The sequence below is a fragment of the Stegodyphus dumicola genome, chromosome 1 (genome assembly GCF_044657685.1).
Source record: "Stegodyphus dumicola isolate Sdum_Otavi_A_Nest chromosome 1, ASM4465768v1".
NCBI lineage: Eukaryota > Metazoa > Arthropoda > Arachnida > Araneae > Eresidae > Stegodyphus > Stegodyphus dumicola.
The window spans coordinates 235811809-235826077 of NC_140768.1; the positions used below are offsets into that span (position 1 = coordinate 235811809).

Genomic DNA, 14269 nt, shown 5'->3' on the forward strand with positions numbered 1-14269 from the left:
ATTCCCTTAGATATTCGTAAAGTATTACACTATCTCGCAGTAGTTATCTCTTAACTACTCAAACGTTCAACAGAACTCAATTCAAAACAGCTAGAGAAAGCTAATCTGCAAATTCGCTACAGTAAACAAGAGCAGTTTTCTAAACAAACTCTTAAAACAACAACAAACTAAACTAACTACTAACTGAATTGAGAGGTTTTCCTCCTTTTATAAGATTTTAAATCGTGCGCGAGAATCTTCTGGAACTTTCTCGAAATCAAAAGAGATATTTATTTACTAAATGTTAAATGCACATGCTCTTGTATTTTTAATTTTCTGGCTTAGCTTTCCTTTAATATTCGTCACGTGCTGCACTGCATGGAAAATAAAACAATTTAATTTATAATTCAACTAACATTAGCTATTTAAATACCAAATCCGTAGCACTGCCGCCATCCCAAGGACTGCACGTCCCGGGCAGTACAATCCCTGGACAGGAAGCCAAACTTACAACTAAAGGCATAAATGCAATACTAAGCATTACAGTAACAAACAACATGAACAATAAATGCAATAACTAACTTTAAACAAATCAAATGCTGAATACAAATCAAATACAAAATACACATTTAGAAACAAAAAGGACCATGGTCTTACACTATTTACAATTACTTACACTACGTACTATGGCCATAGTAATGAGCTAACCTGTCTTAATGAACGACTTTAGGTTTAGAGTTTGAAGACTTACGGATCCGAACCACGACGTCATTCAGCCTGTTTAGGACTGTGTACGCATCATCCCAAGGTGACTGTAATTTTGGACAGAGTCCCTTCCGTTGAGTTGGATTCAACAACCACACCTTGTCTCCTTCGTGGAATTGATGTTCAATAGCTCTTGTGTCATATCAGGTTTTAATCTTCTTCGTCACCAAGTTGACTCGTTCTCATGCAAAGTTGTGAATCACTTCAAACCAGGCCTGGAGATCTTGAATATATTCCTCAGGCAATGAAGGAGCATCCGGAGGGCGACCAAACAAGAGATCACAAGGCAGACAAAGTTCATGACCGAAGAGCATCTGTGATGGGGAATAGCCGGTAATCTTGTGAACAGCACTACGTTAAGCCAGTAAAAACAGCCTTAATTTCTTGTCCCAGTCCTGTTGGTTTCTGGAAACCACAAATGAGAGGTTATTAAGGATGGTTCGATTGAACCTCTCTACCATGCCGTCCGACTGGGGATGTAATGGCGTCGTTTGGGTTTTGTCAATGCAGTTATTTGATTACTGCCGACGTAAAATTCCTTCTTTGATCAGAATATAACTGAAGAGGCACTCCGAACCTGGAAATCCAGTGCTGTATCATCACCTCAACTACTGTGACAGCCTCTTGATCAGGATCTTCTTCAGGCCACTTGGTGAAGTAATCAGTGACAACGAGGATGTATTTGTTGCCATCAGCAGATCGTGGCAGAGGTCCCAAGATATCAAAGGCGATACGTTCAAAAGGCGCACCTACGTTGTAACGTTGCAGCTTGCCTCAGCTGCGTTTCCTTGGTCCTTTCCAACCTGCACAGGCATCGTAAGATCGACACCACTTTTGCACGTCATCTTGTGCATTATTCCAATAAAAGCGCTCACAAACTCTTTGCAACCGTCCACGAAGGAGACAAGGTCTTTATTATTCCAAAGTGACCTCCTGTAGGGCTGTTATGTAGTTCTTTAAGAACATCGGGAATCCGGGATCTTGGAAGTATCAGTTGCTATTGGAACGTCTTCCCATCATCCGATTCGAATTTCCGATATAAGACACCGTTTTGAATGTGAAGTGAATCCCAGGGTGCCCACTATTGTTTTGTTGTTGGACTATAGATAGAAATGTCCTGCCATGTAGGTGTTCTGTTTGATGACTCCATTAAATCGATTATGTTTTTAATGTCACGGCCTTCCTGCTGGTCTTTCCTGACTTCGTCATTACTCCATGGGTCTCGATCAGTCGATGTTGATGTTGTAATTTGTTATGCGACTGGACTCGGGAGTTCGTATTTCGCTTCCACCCTGGAACAACATCGGCATATCTCTGGGCGAGGTCTTCTAGACAGGGCATCGGCGTTCCCGTGTGATGATCCCTTACAATGACGGATAGTGATGTCATATTCCTGGAGTCTCTTTATCCATCTGACTATTTGACCCTCAGGATTCTTGAAATTTAAAAGCCAGGCCAATGATGCATGGTCTGTACGGAGCAGGAATTTTCTGCCGTATAGATAATGATGGAAATGCTCTACGGCTTTGACTATGGCGAGCAACTCTTTCCTGGTGACAGAGTAATTCCTCTCCGGTTTAGACAGGCACTTGCTCCAGTTCGCTACTACATGTTCTTGGCCGTCTATTTCTTGGGACAAAACAGCACCGACACTTTCATTGCTCGCGTCCGTGTCGAGAATAAAGGGTCTGTCGAGCTGAGGATACGTCAGGATTGGAGCAGATGTTAAAGCTTCTTTCAAGTTGTTAAATGCATCCTCGCATTCTTTTGTCCACAAGAACCTTTGCTTGTTCTCCGTCAGCTTGTGAAGGGGTCTCGCAATGGAAGAAAAGTCTTTCACGAATCTCCTATAGTAGGTGCAAAGCCCTAGGAAGCTTCTCAGCTGATGGACATTTTCAGGACTTTTCCAGGATTTATAGGCTGACACCTTTTCAGGATCCGTGCTCACACCTGCAGAGATGACATGTCCCAGGTAAGTCACTTCCCTTCGGAACAATTTGCATTTAGCGGGACTCCTTCAGATTGCCTTCTTTCAGTTTCTGAAGCACCTTTCTAAGATTTTCTAGATGCTCTTCAAACTCTTTCCGACGATGATGTCGTCCAGTTATATCAGACAGGCTTTGTAGGAAAGACCTTTCAAAACAGTCTCAATGAGGCGTTCGAATGTTGCCGGTGCATTACACAGTCCAAACGGCATCACCTTAAATTGCCAAAGCCCTTGTCCCGTAGTAAATGCTGTCTTTTCTTGGTCATCAGGGTGCATTTCTACCTGCCAATACCCACTCTTTAAATCAAGCGTTGAGAACCACTTGATTCCAGAAATAGTGTCTAGAATGTCATCAATTCTAGGAAGAGGTTAACTGTCTTTCTTCGTAACTTCATTCAACCGGCAATAGTCTGCGCAAAATCTTGTTGAGCCGTCTTTCTTTCTGACAAGAACGATGGAAGATGCCCATGGACTTGCTGAAGGCTCAATGACATTGCCTTCTTCCATATCTTTTAACAGTGTTTGCACCTCTTCCTGTTTAGCCAATGGTAGACGTCTTGGATGCTGCTTTATCGGGGGATGATCACCGGTATCGATTCTATGTTGTGTCAAACTGGTTCGACCCACGTCAGAAGATGAACGAGAGAAAACATGATAAATAATTAATGATGCAATCGGCAGCATTTTTCTCTTTATCGTTTAATTGCGCTGTGCCAAAAATCTATGCAACCATCTACCAAAGTAGCACCGTCAGCTTCCTGAGCTGGGTCTTTCGGACAAGGCGTCAGCATTTCCAGTTGAGGATCCCTTCTGAGGATGGATAGTCATGTTCTCAGATTCTGAAAGCAGTTTGTTGTTTTTGGAGTCCAAGGAAAAATTGTATTACCTTAGAAAGTCCAATCCGAGTATGCAAGGATCAATGATCTCTGCTACACATGCTGTGATGGTAAGCGGCACTCCCAAACATTATGTTAACGTTTACTTTTCCGCCAATGTCGATCTTCTCACCGGACAGAGTCTGCAGGTTAACGCAGGGCGGCGTTCAGATAAGTTTGCATCCCATTTATTGAGTGAATCTTTTCGAATGATGGTAACGTTGGCTCCTGTATCTATCGTCATATTGCAGGGAACTCCATTAATATGTCCTATTATGAAAAGCTCATTACTGCCGCCTCTCACGGCAGAAATCAGAAGCACATTAAACTGGGGCTTTTCATTATCTGGCAACCTCTGCCCCATGAGATAGCCACTAACTAGCTTTCCTGCTGCTTGCTAGAAGCGATCTTAACATCCGTGCCCTGGGGTGTTCTGCAGTTTCGTCGTATTTGTCCTTCAGCACCGCTGTTCCAGCACTTTACGGTTGGTTTTTTGTCACCGATATAATGTCTCGAAGCATTCAGTTGTCTAGTTAAATCGTCTAGATGAGCAGTGACTTGATCCCTTGGCTCCTGACTTGAGCAGTTCTGATTGGGTAGCGGTCTCTATGAGTGGCTTGCTGGGCTGCCTCGAATTTCATGGCATACACCAGAACACTTTTCAAATCTTTAACATCTGTCAATCGCAGAGCTTTCTGTATTTCAGAATCCCATATGCCGTCGATGAAGTATTAAAGGGACAGGATTTCCCTTGTTTCTGTCGGGCACTCCAAAAAGGCGAGATGGGACAGCCTTTCTACATCCGTGGCGAGCTCCTGGATTGTTTCGGTGGGCTTCTGTTGACGAGATTTTAATTGAAGCCTGCTGTAGTCTTTTAAACACTTTTTCCCAAAGCGCAGCTCCAGCGTGCCATACAGAGCTTTGAAGTCTAATCTCTGGTTTTCGGGAAGAGTCTGCAGGATATCTGCTGCATCTGCTTTCAGAGAAGCGGCAAGTGACAGGCCTTAGCTTGGGAATTCCATCAATTCGCTTCCGCCACTATAGAAAATTGTGTTTTATACACTTGCCAAGAGGTCTTCTCATCATGATAACTTCAGAGAGGGACAAGCAGGCATGGGTAAAAATTTTAAACTATCAGACATCGCTACGATCTTCTTTAAAGTATCAACTTCTTTTGCAACGGCTGAAACCCTATCATTAATTTGTTGTTCGACGGCAGAAACTCTCTTTTCTATATGTATTTTACAGAAGAAACCCTCTTCTATTTCTTCTTTTACCGAAGAAACTTTTCCTTCAATTTGTCCAACTTTATTTTAAACCATGTCCATTCTGTTTTTCATTGCCCCAAATTTGTTTTCTTTTATGCAGTTCATTTTTTTGACCAGCTTGAACGGCTTTCATTTCTTCCGTAACGGATTCCTGGCCCAATTTCATTTCTTCCTTAACGGAGCAGACGGCCCCTTCCATCTTTTCTTGGAAAGCAGCAAATGCAGTCATCAATTGCCTGAATTGTTGTAATTGGCATTCAAAATCCCACTCCTGACACAAAAAATTGTTGCGTTCGTACGGGTTCGTTATGAAATGAATGCACAAGTCCGATTGAAAATTTGGATTTGAACGTTGGATCTGTTGATATGCCAATAAGTTATCTCCTTTCCTTTGTTGGGAAGCTTTCTGATTTATCATAGTACTTGAAAGGAATTTTTATTTAGTAAAATTTATTCTGAATAATTTTTATTCAAATTTTTCAGTTTTTTATAATTTTTATTCAAAAAATTTTCTTTTCTGGGAAATTTTTTTTATAGTTTTCCTGAATTTAAAAGATACTCCATTGTATAATTTTTAACATTATCTTCTAATTTCAATTCATTTTCTGTTAGAAAGCTGTTTAGTCTTGCAAAGCATTGCCCATCACTTTCTTTGGCACATGATGACCCCATGCTTAGTTTTAAAACTAATTTATACCTAAATATGTCTTTATATTTTTTAGCTAGTAAGCACTAGTCAAATAGAATGAATATTTTGAAATTTTTATTTCGACATGCAGAACTCTGGAATTTAACTCTTCGAACACAGTTTGAAGACCACTACTGGTATAACACATTACTAACGTCAAGTAAAATATACTTTACATTATGTACATTACTATATAAACCATGTTACAAATTATACCATATATTAAATAAAGTAGTATAAAACATACTATGCACTATGATATATTCTCTTATATATATGAAAGTAAAGAATTCTGATACTTCAGCCTAATAGGCAGAAGAGAAATGCAGTTTCCATTCCATATAGTACTGCCTTCCTATTCCCAGAAAGTACATTCTAAGACCTACCGGGGTTACTGAATTCTATATTTACCAATGATTTTGCGATACTCATTTAGCACATGCAAATGTGTTAGTTTCATTGATAAACCTGCATGAGATGTTACTGTTATCAAATAAAGTGTACATGACACTGTACATTCACTTAATTAATCTTGTGTACATATGAAAATAACAGATTTTTGATGTTTTAGCTTAATTTTGAAGAAGCAATCCAAAGCTGAAAAATTACTGAATCAATAATTTACAGTATCTGGCTGTTTCTGTAAGGTATATTTCTAAGGAATATCAGTGCAATGAAAATTTTGTTCTTTTCTTCAGAATCTGAGTATGAGTAGTAAAATCGTTGGTATTGGTATTTATGGTGTGGTTTGGTAGATTATGACAAAGCACTCGAGGGCTATCTACCTAAAGGGAGGGATGCCTTCGTGGATGACTTTCTTAGGGAAACTGAGTCATATACACGCTATGATAACCATGAAACCGCCCATGCAACCAGCCCGTTCACCTGGAATCAAACCCAAGTCAGGTACTGCCATGAAGCAAAAATACAAGGCATATTTGGGCCGTTAAATTTGGCATTATTGCAATCTATTCTCACTTGATGCATATTGGAAACTTCAATTTCAAGATTGGCCTTCACATGCAAATTGTGGAATACATTTAAGGATCAGCAAAATAATGGAATGGTAATACAGCTTGTTTAATATGGTACTATTTTCATTTGCTTTCTTTATTTATTAGAATTAAAATAAAGACAGATAAAAATTCAGAGAAAAGCAATCTGATGCCATTTTGAAAGAAACTGTCAAAAATATCCTTTGAAGAAGGGAGGAGCAGATTATTAAGACCAAAAGGTGCAAGTAGATTGTTTGTAGTATATTGATGAATGCCACATAGCTAATAAGTATCAGCAAGGCTAGTAATACAACTCATTTTGCAAAGCTCATTGCTTTATCCATTTTTTTCATTGCATTTCAACTAACTTGTTACTTAGAAAACAGGCCCATCAGAGGGATTTCATTCATCTTGATTTGTCTCATATCCATAGTAATAACTGTTGTGAAAAATGGTCAAGTCCTCAAAATTGCTAAAAATTCCTCAATCTTCTGTGTGCAGTGATGACTACACATGTTATGATCGTAAATGAACAGTTGGCCAATATGACTTTAAAGTAACAGAGTTTTTGTATTTTGGATCATTGTTTTTAGTTGAACTTTAAAAATGTAATAGATAATATTTTCTTTTCAATCTTTGATAGGTAAGTTATTATCTCGATGAAGAGAATGCTTGGGCTTTAGATATTAAAGAGTTGAAACGTGCCATTACAGAGTCAAGGAAGGAGTGTCAGCCTAGAGCTTTAGTTGTCATCAATCCTGGAAATCCAACTGGTATAATATATATATATATATGGATATTAATTTTTATTCTTTCAGTTTGCATTTTTATTTATTTTAAGTATATGATAGATGCAATTCCAAAATATCTGTTTTCTCATTTAACATTGCAATTACATTAATAATTAACAGTTTTTAGAATGAAAATGTTTATTATTTTTTCAGGTTCAGTTCTTACCAGAGAAAATATAGAAGAAATTATCAAATTTGCATATGAAGAAAGATTATTTCTTATGGCTGATGAGGTATAATTATTCTTTGCATCATTATTTATCAATGGCCATATTGACTAGGTTTTTAATGCAAGAATAATATGTATACTATGTGGGCAAATGATATATTACTGTAATAATATATGATTTGTAATATATAATAACTTTTTTCCTTAGTGTGCACACAATAGAACTGCATGAATGCAGTACTGTTAGAAAGGCATTTCCATGTTTATTCACCAGTGCTTGTTCTCTTGCATCAAATGCAGATCTATTCCATCTTATTCTGTAATAATTAAAAAATTAAAAATAAAAAAAAAAAAAATAAAAAAAAAAAATCTGAAATGTTTCAGATTTTAAATTACGTCCAAAGGGGCTTTTTTTTAACGTTTTGAGTGTTACCTTTATTTATTAAATATCATGTTCTTTGCACTTAAACCATAAAATTCAGTTCAAGAGCAATATTGCAAAATAATGTTAAATTAAGCATATCTTTAGAATTTCCGATATACACAGTCTCGCAATCTGGATATAAAAGTATTTTTTTTCTATATAACGTTGCCATTTCTCGCTTTTAAAGCATTGAGTTTGTAAATCAAAAATTCGTTAAAGTTTTACAAAATATAAAATCTATAATAAAACAAATTCCAAATTTGGGATTTCAGATGCTCATATTCGCAGTAGGATTTCGTCATTCAAAGTTCGATGGCTCTATGTACCATTGTTTTATCACAATGTGAGAAATAGACAATCATTTATGCAGATTTTTCATTATTTAATTTCTTCAAATATAATGCAGGACTCTAACATTTTGTGGCAACAGTTTGAAAAGTGAACCGACGTTTATGAGTCCGACGCAAAATCGCAAAACGAAAACAATAGTCCTTCAGGGACAAAGCCCCTTTGGACTAATAATTTCAGGTTTACAATATATCTTTAAACTTATTTTGACTTTTACTGAAGAAATCCATAACACAAGGCACAGTAACTGTTTAATCATGATTATATGTAATGATCATACTGAGTAACTCATAGTCATGTACATTAGTTCAATGCTATATATAGACATGTATTAATCAGTGTTACTTATGCTGTAGAAATATTACTGTTTACAATTCTATTTAGGTACAGTGGTTGTTTTTGCATAGTGAAGTATGAAATTCTTCCCACTGTGCTTTCCATTTTATTAGTATTGTGTATACTCCTTTCTTTTCTTAATGATCGTCACATTTCTAGTGAAATCTTTTTTTTTTTTTTTTTTTTCTTCAGAAGAAATGTTTATTATCTGTCAAAAGTAATGTTTATTTAACTGTAAATGTTTGTTATCTGTCAAAAGTGATTATTTTAGAAAATTTATGGATGATTATCAATTATATTGTATATGTAGGAATACTTTAAAGTAACGAATGGCAACACTGCCTGTGATCATTTTGGAATTATGGGTGGTGCCATTAGGCCTTATTAGCTTAAGATTTCCTGACCTTTATGCCATATGATATCAGTTTGCATAGACAGATTCATCATGGATGATCTATTGCTTGCATGCATTCCTGCTTGCAGCAACTTTTTATCATTTTAGCAAATCTTTAAAGATGATGTAGTAATGAGAAGATAAGTAAATCACAAGTGTATGAGTGCTTTTTCTGATTAAAAAGTGAAGTACATGTTAAATTAATATGCTATGATTTAGGATATCTTCTGATGAAGAGAAATAAAGAAAACATTGATGAAGTACTGTAAGCTAGCTATTAATGAAGATTGTTGAGAGACCATTGACCAGATTTCTGAAGAAACTCTTTTTATCTAAGAGTTTTTGAAGAATAACAATATACTTAATTTCTTTTATACTTTTCACTGAATCCTTTTTTTTTGGGGGGGGCGCTCAGTGCGATTTTTTTTTTTTTTTCTGTTTTCCTATAGATGAAGAAAGTCCTGAAAAGACAATACAGTAGATTAAAAAAAAAAGAAATTAATGATATGCGTGAGGTGCAAGAAAATATGTAGTGTGTATTGAATAATATCCCATGTAAAAAAATTTCAGAACTATTTTCCCATGTATTCATCAATTTGTAAAATGTTGATGTCAATGATGATGGATAACACTTTAAAAGATGATTGAAATTATATGTTAAAAGTATAATGTAATACTTAAAAATAATTCCAATTATTTTTAAATACCCCTTAAATTAATTTTTGTAAAAAATATCTTATTGTGCACTATTTAAAGACTGAAAATTAAATATGGAAACATGCAGGAAGTAATAAACTTTCATGGCTAACTGTTGATGACCGCATATGAAATGATACATTCAAGTAACTTCTTATGGGTGATTTTGGTTTGCCAGATGAAAAAAATAAGGTAGTGCCAGATGAAAAAAATAAGGTGTGTGCAGCCATATTCTTCAGTAAATTTGAGATATTCGAAGTGATTTGAAAGATGTTTTTATGAGAAATATTTGATTTTCACTTTATGGAGTTTTAAGGCTTTATGTATTAAGTTTTAATGAGAAAAGTAAAGCTTTATTTTGAATTTCATATTGTATTGCAGTATAATTTACGTGTAAATGGTTAAAACATTTTATTATGTAGGTGTACCAAGACAACATTTATGCTGAAGGTATGAAGTTTCACTCTTTCAAAAAAATTCTAACCGAGATGGGAGAGCCTTACAAAAATATGGAATTAGCTTCTTTTATGTCTGCATCAAAAGGATATATGGGCGAGTAAGACGTATGACTTCTTAATAGTTCTGTGCTTTTTTTGTAAAATCTGGTTTCCTTTTTAATGATTTTTTTTTATTATTTCGCATGTATTATTGGAGTTGTTATATTTCTTTTCAAGTTTTGTCCTTATTTTGTTCTTTTAAAATATAAGTTTGACTATCAAATTATATTTCTGGAACTTTATTAAGTCAGATTTAAGTGGGAGCTTTTACTAACTGCTGCATTTCAGATGTTCACAGCAGCCACATTTCTTGAAAATATTTGCAATGTGAACTGAATTTAATCAAAACTAAAATATTTTGATCAAATTTTGCTAACTGCATGTTGCTAATTTTCTAGCAAAGCAAAACTAGGCTGATCCATATCTTGATCTAGGTATTGGAAAATTATTATTCACATCTTTCCTGTAACACACTAAAACTTACATTATGCCATATTTTGACATTTAAATCTTTTGATGTATGTATGTTGATGCTGTCTAAAATTTTGTATTTTGAATATCAAATATTTCTAAACTAAACATTAAAAAGAAACACTTATAAACAACTTTATTAAGAAATGTTTATCTAAAACAAATAAAATTTCTAAATGAATGCTAGATCCCAGAAATTAATTTTTTATAAGTAAATAACATCAGTGTTTCCATATATTGAGAACTACTTAAATTAGTCTTTTTATAAAAAATATACTATCAGTTCTATTAATTTTAATCAGTTGTGTCGACATTTTAAGAGTTAACCTTTCAATTTTACAGCAGTTACTTGGGTAAGATAGCCGCTTCTTGATTTTTAGAACACGCAAATTAAGAAATAATCTGTTTCAATTCATATTCATATTTTACAAAGAAATATTGTCATTTAATAAACCTTGAGGCACTATACTTTTTTAGCTTTTATCTAAGCTGTAAAGCTTGGCAGTCAGTTTTAATTTCTGTACGTTTGTCAATTAGATCATCTTGTTTTAATTCTTCACATAAATTGAGGTATTATTTAAGTTCATGAGCATATTATCAGAATGTCAGAAGTTCAGCATAAAATAACCTCCAAATTATTTTCCATTATGTATGCATCTGAAGCTTGAATTACATCAGTTTGTACCTGAAGTAGCATTTAATTTTCCATTGTCTGGAGTATATAAGCATGCATTTTGTGTTTCTTTAATGTATCTAAATAGTTTCTTCACTGTTTTCTAGTGTTTATGTGTAGGGTCTTTATTACTTTGGGACAATTACAAGCAGAGAAAACTAAGTCTGGCGTTATGCCTGTTGCTAAGTATGTTGATGAAACTAATGTTTCCCGATATTTAGTTTTTGATATTAGTGTCTAGAAGTCAATACGTCATCAAGATTGTCACCCAGTATTCATGGAGTCTTGACAAATTTATTCATTCATTTCAAAGCTTTTCAAATTTTTTATTTTTAGATTTCTTTATGTGTAATAAGTTTTCTAGATGTTGCCAGTTCCCAAAAAATATGCACTTTATTGGCTTCTCTCACAAAGTGAAATGGAGAGATGATGTTATCTTTTTGAAAATTTAAATTTCAAATAACCATTAAGTCATTTACATATATTGCTAAGATAAAATATTTGTGCATATCTTTGTACATATAAGTGCATGTATCTGATTTTAATCTTGTTAAATTTTTTTTTTTTTTCTAAGAACTTGTCATAATTCTTTATATCAGCATCTTTCTGATTGCGGTAATCCATGTATCTACTTTTCTTCACAATATATATACTTTTCTTCACAATTGTCTTGAATCTGAGCTAAAACTAGGTGGTAAATTGGTTTATGTAAGTGTCCATTTTAAATATGTATTTTTTGTAATTGCAATCAATAATAATTTTTTAAAGATTACAAGTCTAATTTCTAATCTGTGTTCATAATTTTCCTCTTTTCTTTGGTGTAATCCATTTGCTGTAAGACTTGTTTTGTAACTTTTCTTCTAAATTATCCTTTTCCATTTTCTAATACAGGCTGATTCATAAGTATATACTTTCTAGGTGCTGGAAAACAATAACAGTCAAAGACATGCACCACTTGAGCAAACCCCTTAGGTAGATGTACTCTTAAAGTTTGTGTCTTGTCTCTGACAGAAGTGGTATAGGCAACAGAGTGCATGTCATGTGACTAGTCAGTCAAAATGGCAGTCTGCAGTGGAGAAGGCTTTTTGTGTTCTTGTATTTAGCCAAATAAAATCTGCAGCTGCTGTGCGACAGCATTTTCAATCACAATTCAGAAAAGAACCTCCAAACAGAAAATCTATCAATCAGTGGCATGAAAAATTTTAAAACTATGGACTGTTTGTTGAAAAGTCCTGGATGACCAATTCTTTAATCCGGACTTGTCGGGACTTCGACGATTCCGGATTATCGATTTTTTCCGGATTATAGATCATCAGCTTAAATCTGGTAAGATGGCATGCAGAAATTATAAAATTAAAAATATGAAACCGTAATTTATGAAATAAAGAGCAATTATGATCTAAAGGGTATCAAAATTTACAAAAAAAAGCTTAATATTTATTTGTTTACTTTATTAAAGATTTCTTTTAACGCGCGCATGCATAAAGCATACATTACGCATAGTCGAAATTAGAAAATTGCAACCGGAAAACTTATTTGATTTGAATTCGTGATATTTATAATGACGAGGAATTTGATTTAAATCATATCAAAGACGGAGTACATCGAGATGAAATACTACATTTAGTAAGGAATTATAAGCCAAATAAAATAAAAACATCTGCCCTGAAGATAAGGATAGTGCTGACAAATCAACTTCCAGTTCATTGCGCGCCATGACGTAGATCATTCCGGATTATGGGTGTCTGGATTAACGACTTTTGACTGTATAACATGTTTGGGTGGAAATGGATTACCCTCTTGATGTGTGTCGTGTGATTAAGGGTTCACACATAGAACAACTGTGACTGTCTCTAACAAAAAATAATCCTGTATAACTTTGTTACAGGTAATATCTAATATCTTCCGTTTTTGATTTATAGTGCATTGAAACTGTATACTTCTTTATGAATCACCCTGTATATCTAATGGCTTTTAATAACCTTTTTATCCATTGATCATTCATCTAACTCCCAAACTTCATTAGCCTCCACTGAACTTAGTTGTTCTATCATTTCATGTAGCCTAAACTGACTTTCAGTAAATTTCACAGCTTCATCACATGACTTAGTAATTCTTCATTTTTATTGTATAGTACATTAAAAAAAATTCTGGTGCTCTTTGTGGCTGTCATTTGTTTTTTCTCTGTAATGTTTCATAAATGTCATTTCCAGGCTCTTCAGTTATTTGAGAAGGACTTGGATGATTGTATTTCTGATAGGTTTGATGGTAAAGTTTCTTCAGATTTCTGATCTGTTATATTGTTATTCACGAAAGATTTGTACTGTTATTTTCTCTGTTCTTTATTTGTTATTCCTGATGTTTCTTCGTTATCATTAGTTTGTTCTTTTCAAAAATAATAAATTCTTCTATTTGATTTTTATTGAACTCCAGTTCACTCTATTCAGTAAAGCTGATCTAAATTCTTACTGATTTAATTTTGCATCCATCTTCTTCAATTTAATTTAGGCATAGGAATTTTGCATGCATTTCTCTATGTGCAAGTACAGTCAAATCTGGTTAATTGGACCACCGGATAATCGGACAAGCCGCTTTTTCAGACCAAATTCTAAAGAACCAAAACAAATCCTATATACATAAGCCTAATATTATTCGCTTATTTGGACCAAAATTCCGTTTAATTGGACCAAAAAATGCGAGAGCGAATAAGAAACAGAAGCCACGAGTCAGCCATGTACAGCGGATGTACAGGTGGTCTGCGACATATGGGACAGGGTTCGTAGCGGTCCTTATAAGTGCTTATAAGTCCTTATATTTGAAAATAAAATATAAAGGCCCTTATAGGTGCTTACTTTTTCTTTAAAGCCCTTATTTTTTATTTTTAGTGCTTTTTTTTTTTTTTTTTTTTTTTTT

At 34.5% G+C, this 14269-nt stretch overlaps 1 protein-coding gene across 1 annotated transcript in view; it reads left to right on the top strand.

Moving 5' to 3' along the window:
- Nucleotides 1-14269, top strand: part of LOC118202567 (alanine aminotransferase 1-like) — a 68470-nt gene that overhangs the window by 11183 nt on the left and 43018 nt on the right. Inside the window, exons 6-8 of the mRNA XM_085826553.1 lie at nt 7201-7330; nt 7502-7581; nt 10138-10271. Of these exons, the coding sequence (XP_085682679.1) occupies nt 7201-7330; nt 7502-7581; nt 10138-10271 (344 nt within the window). The remainder of the gene's footprint in view (nt 1-7200; nt 7331-7501; nt 7582-10137; nt 10272-14269) is intronic.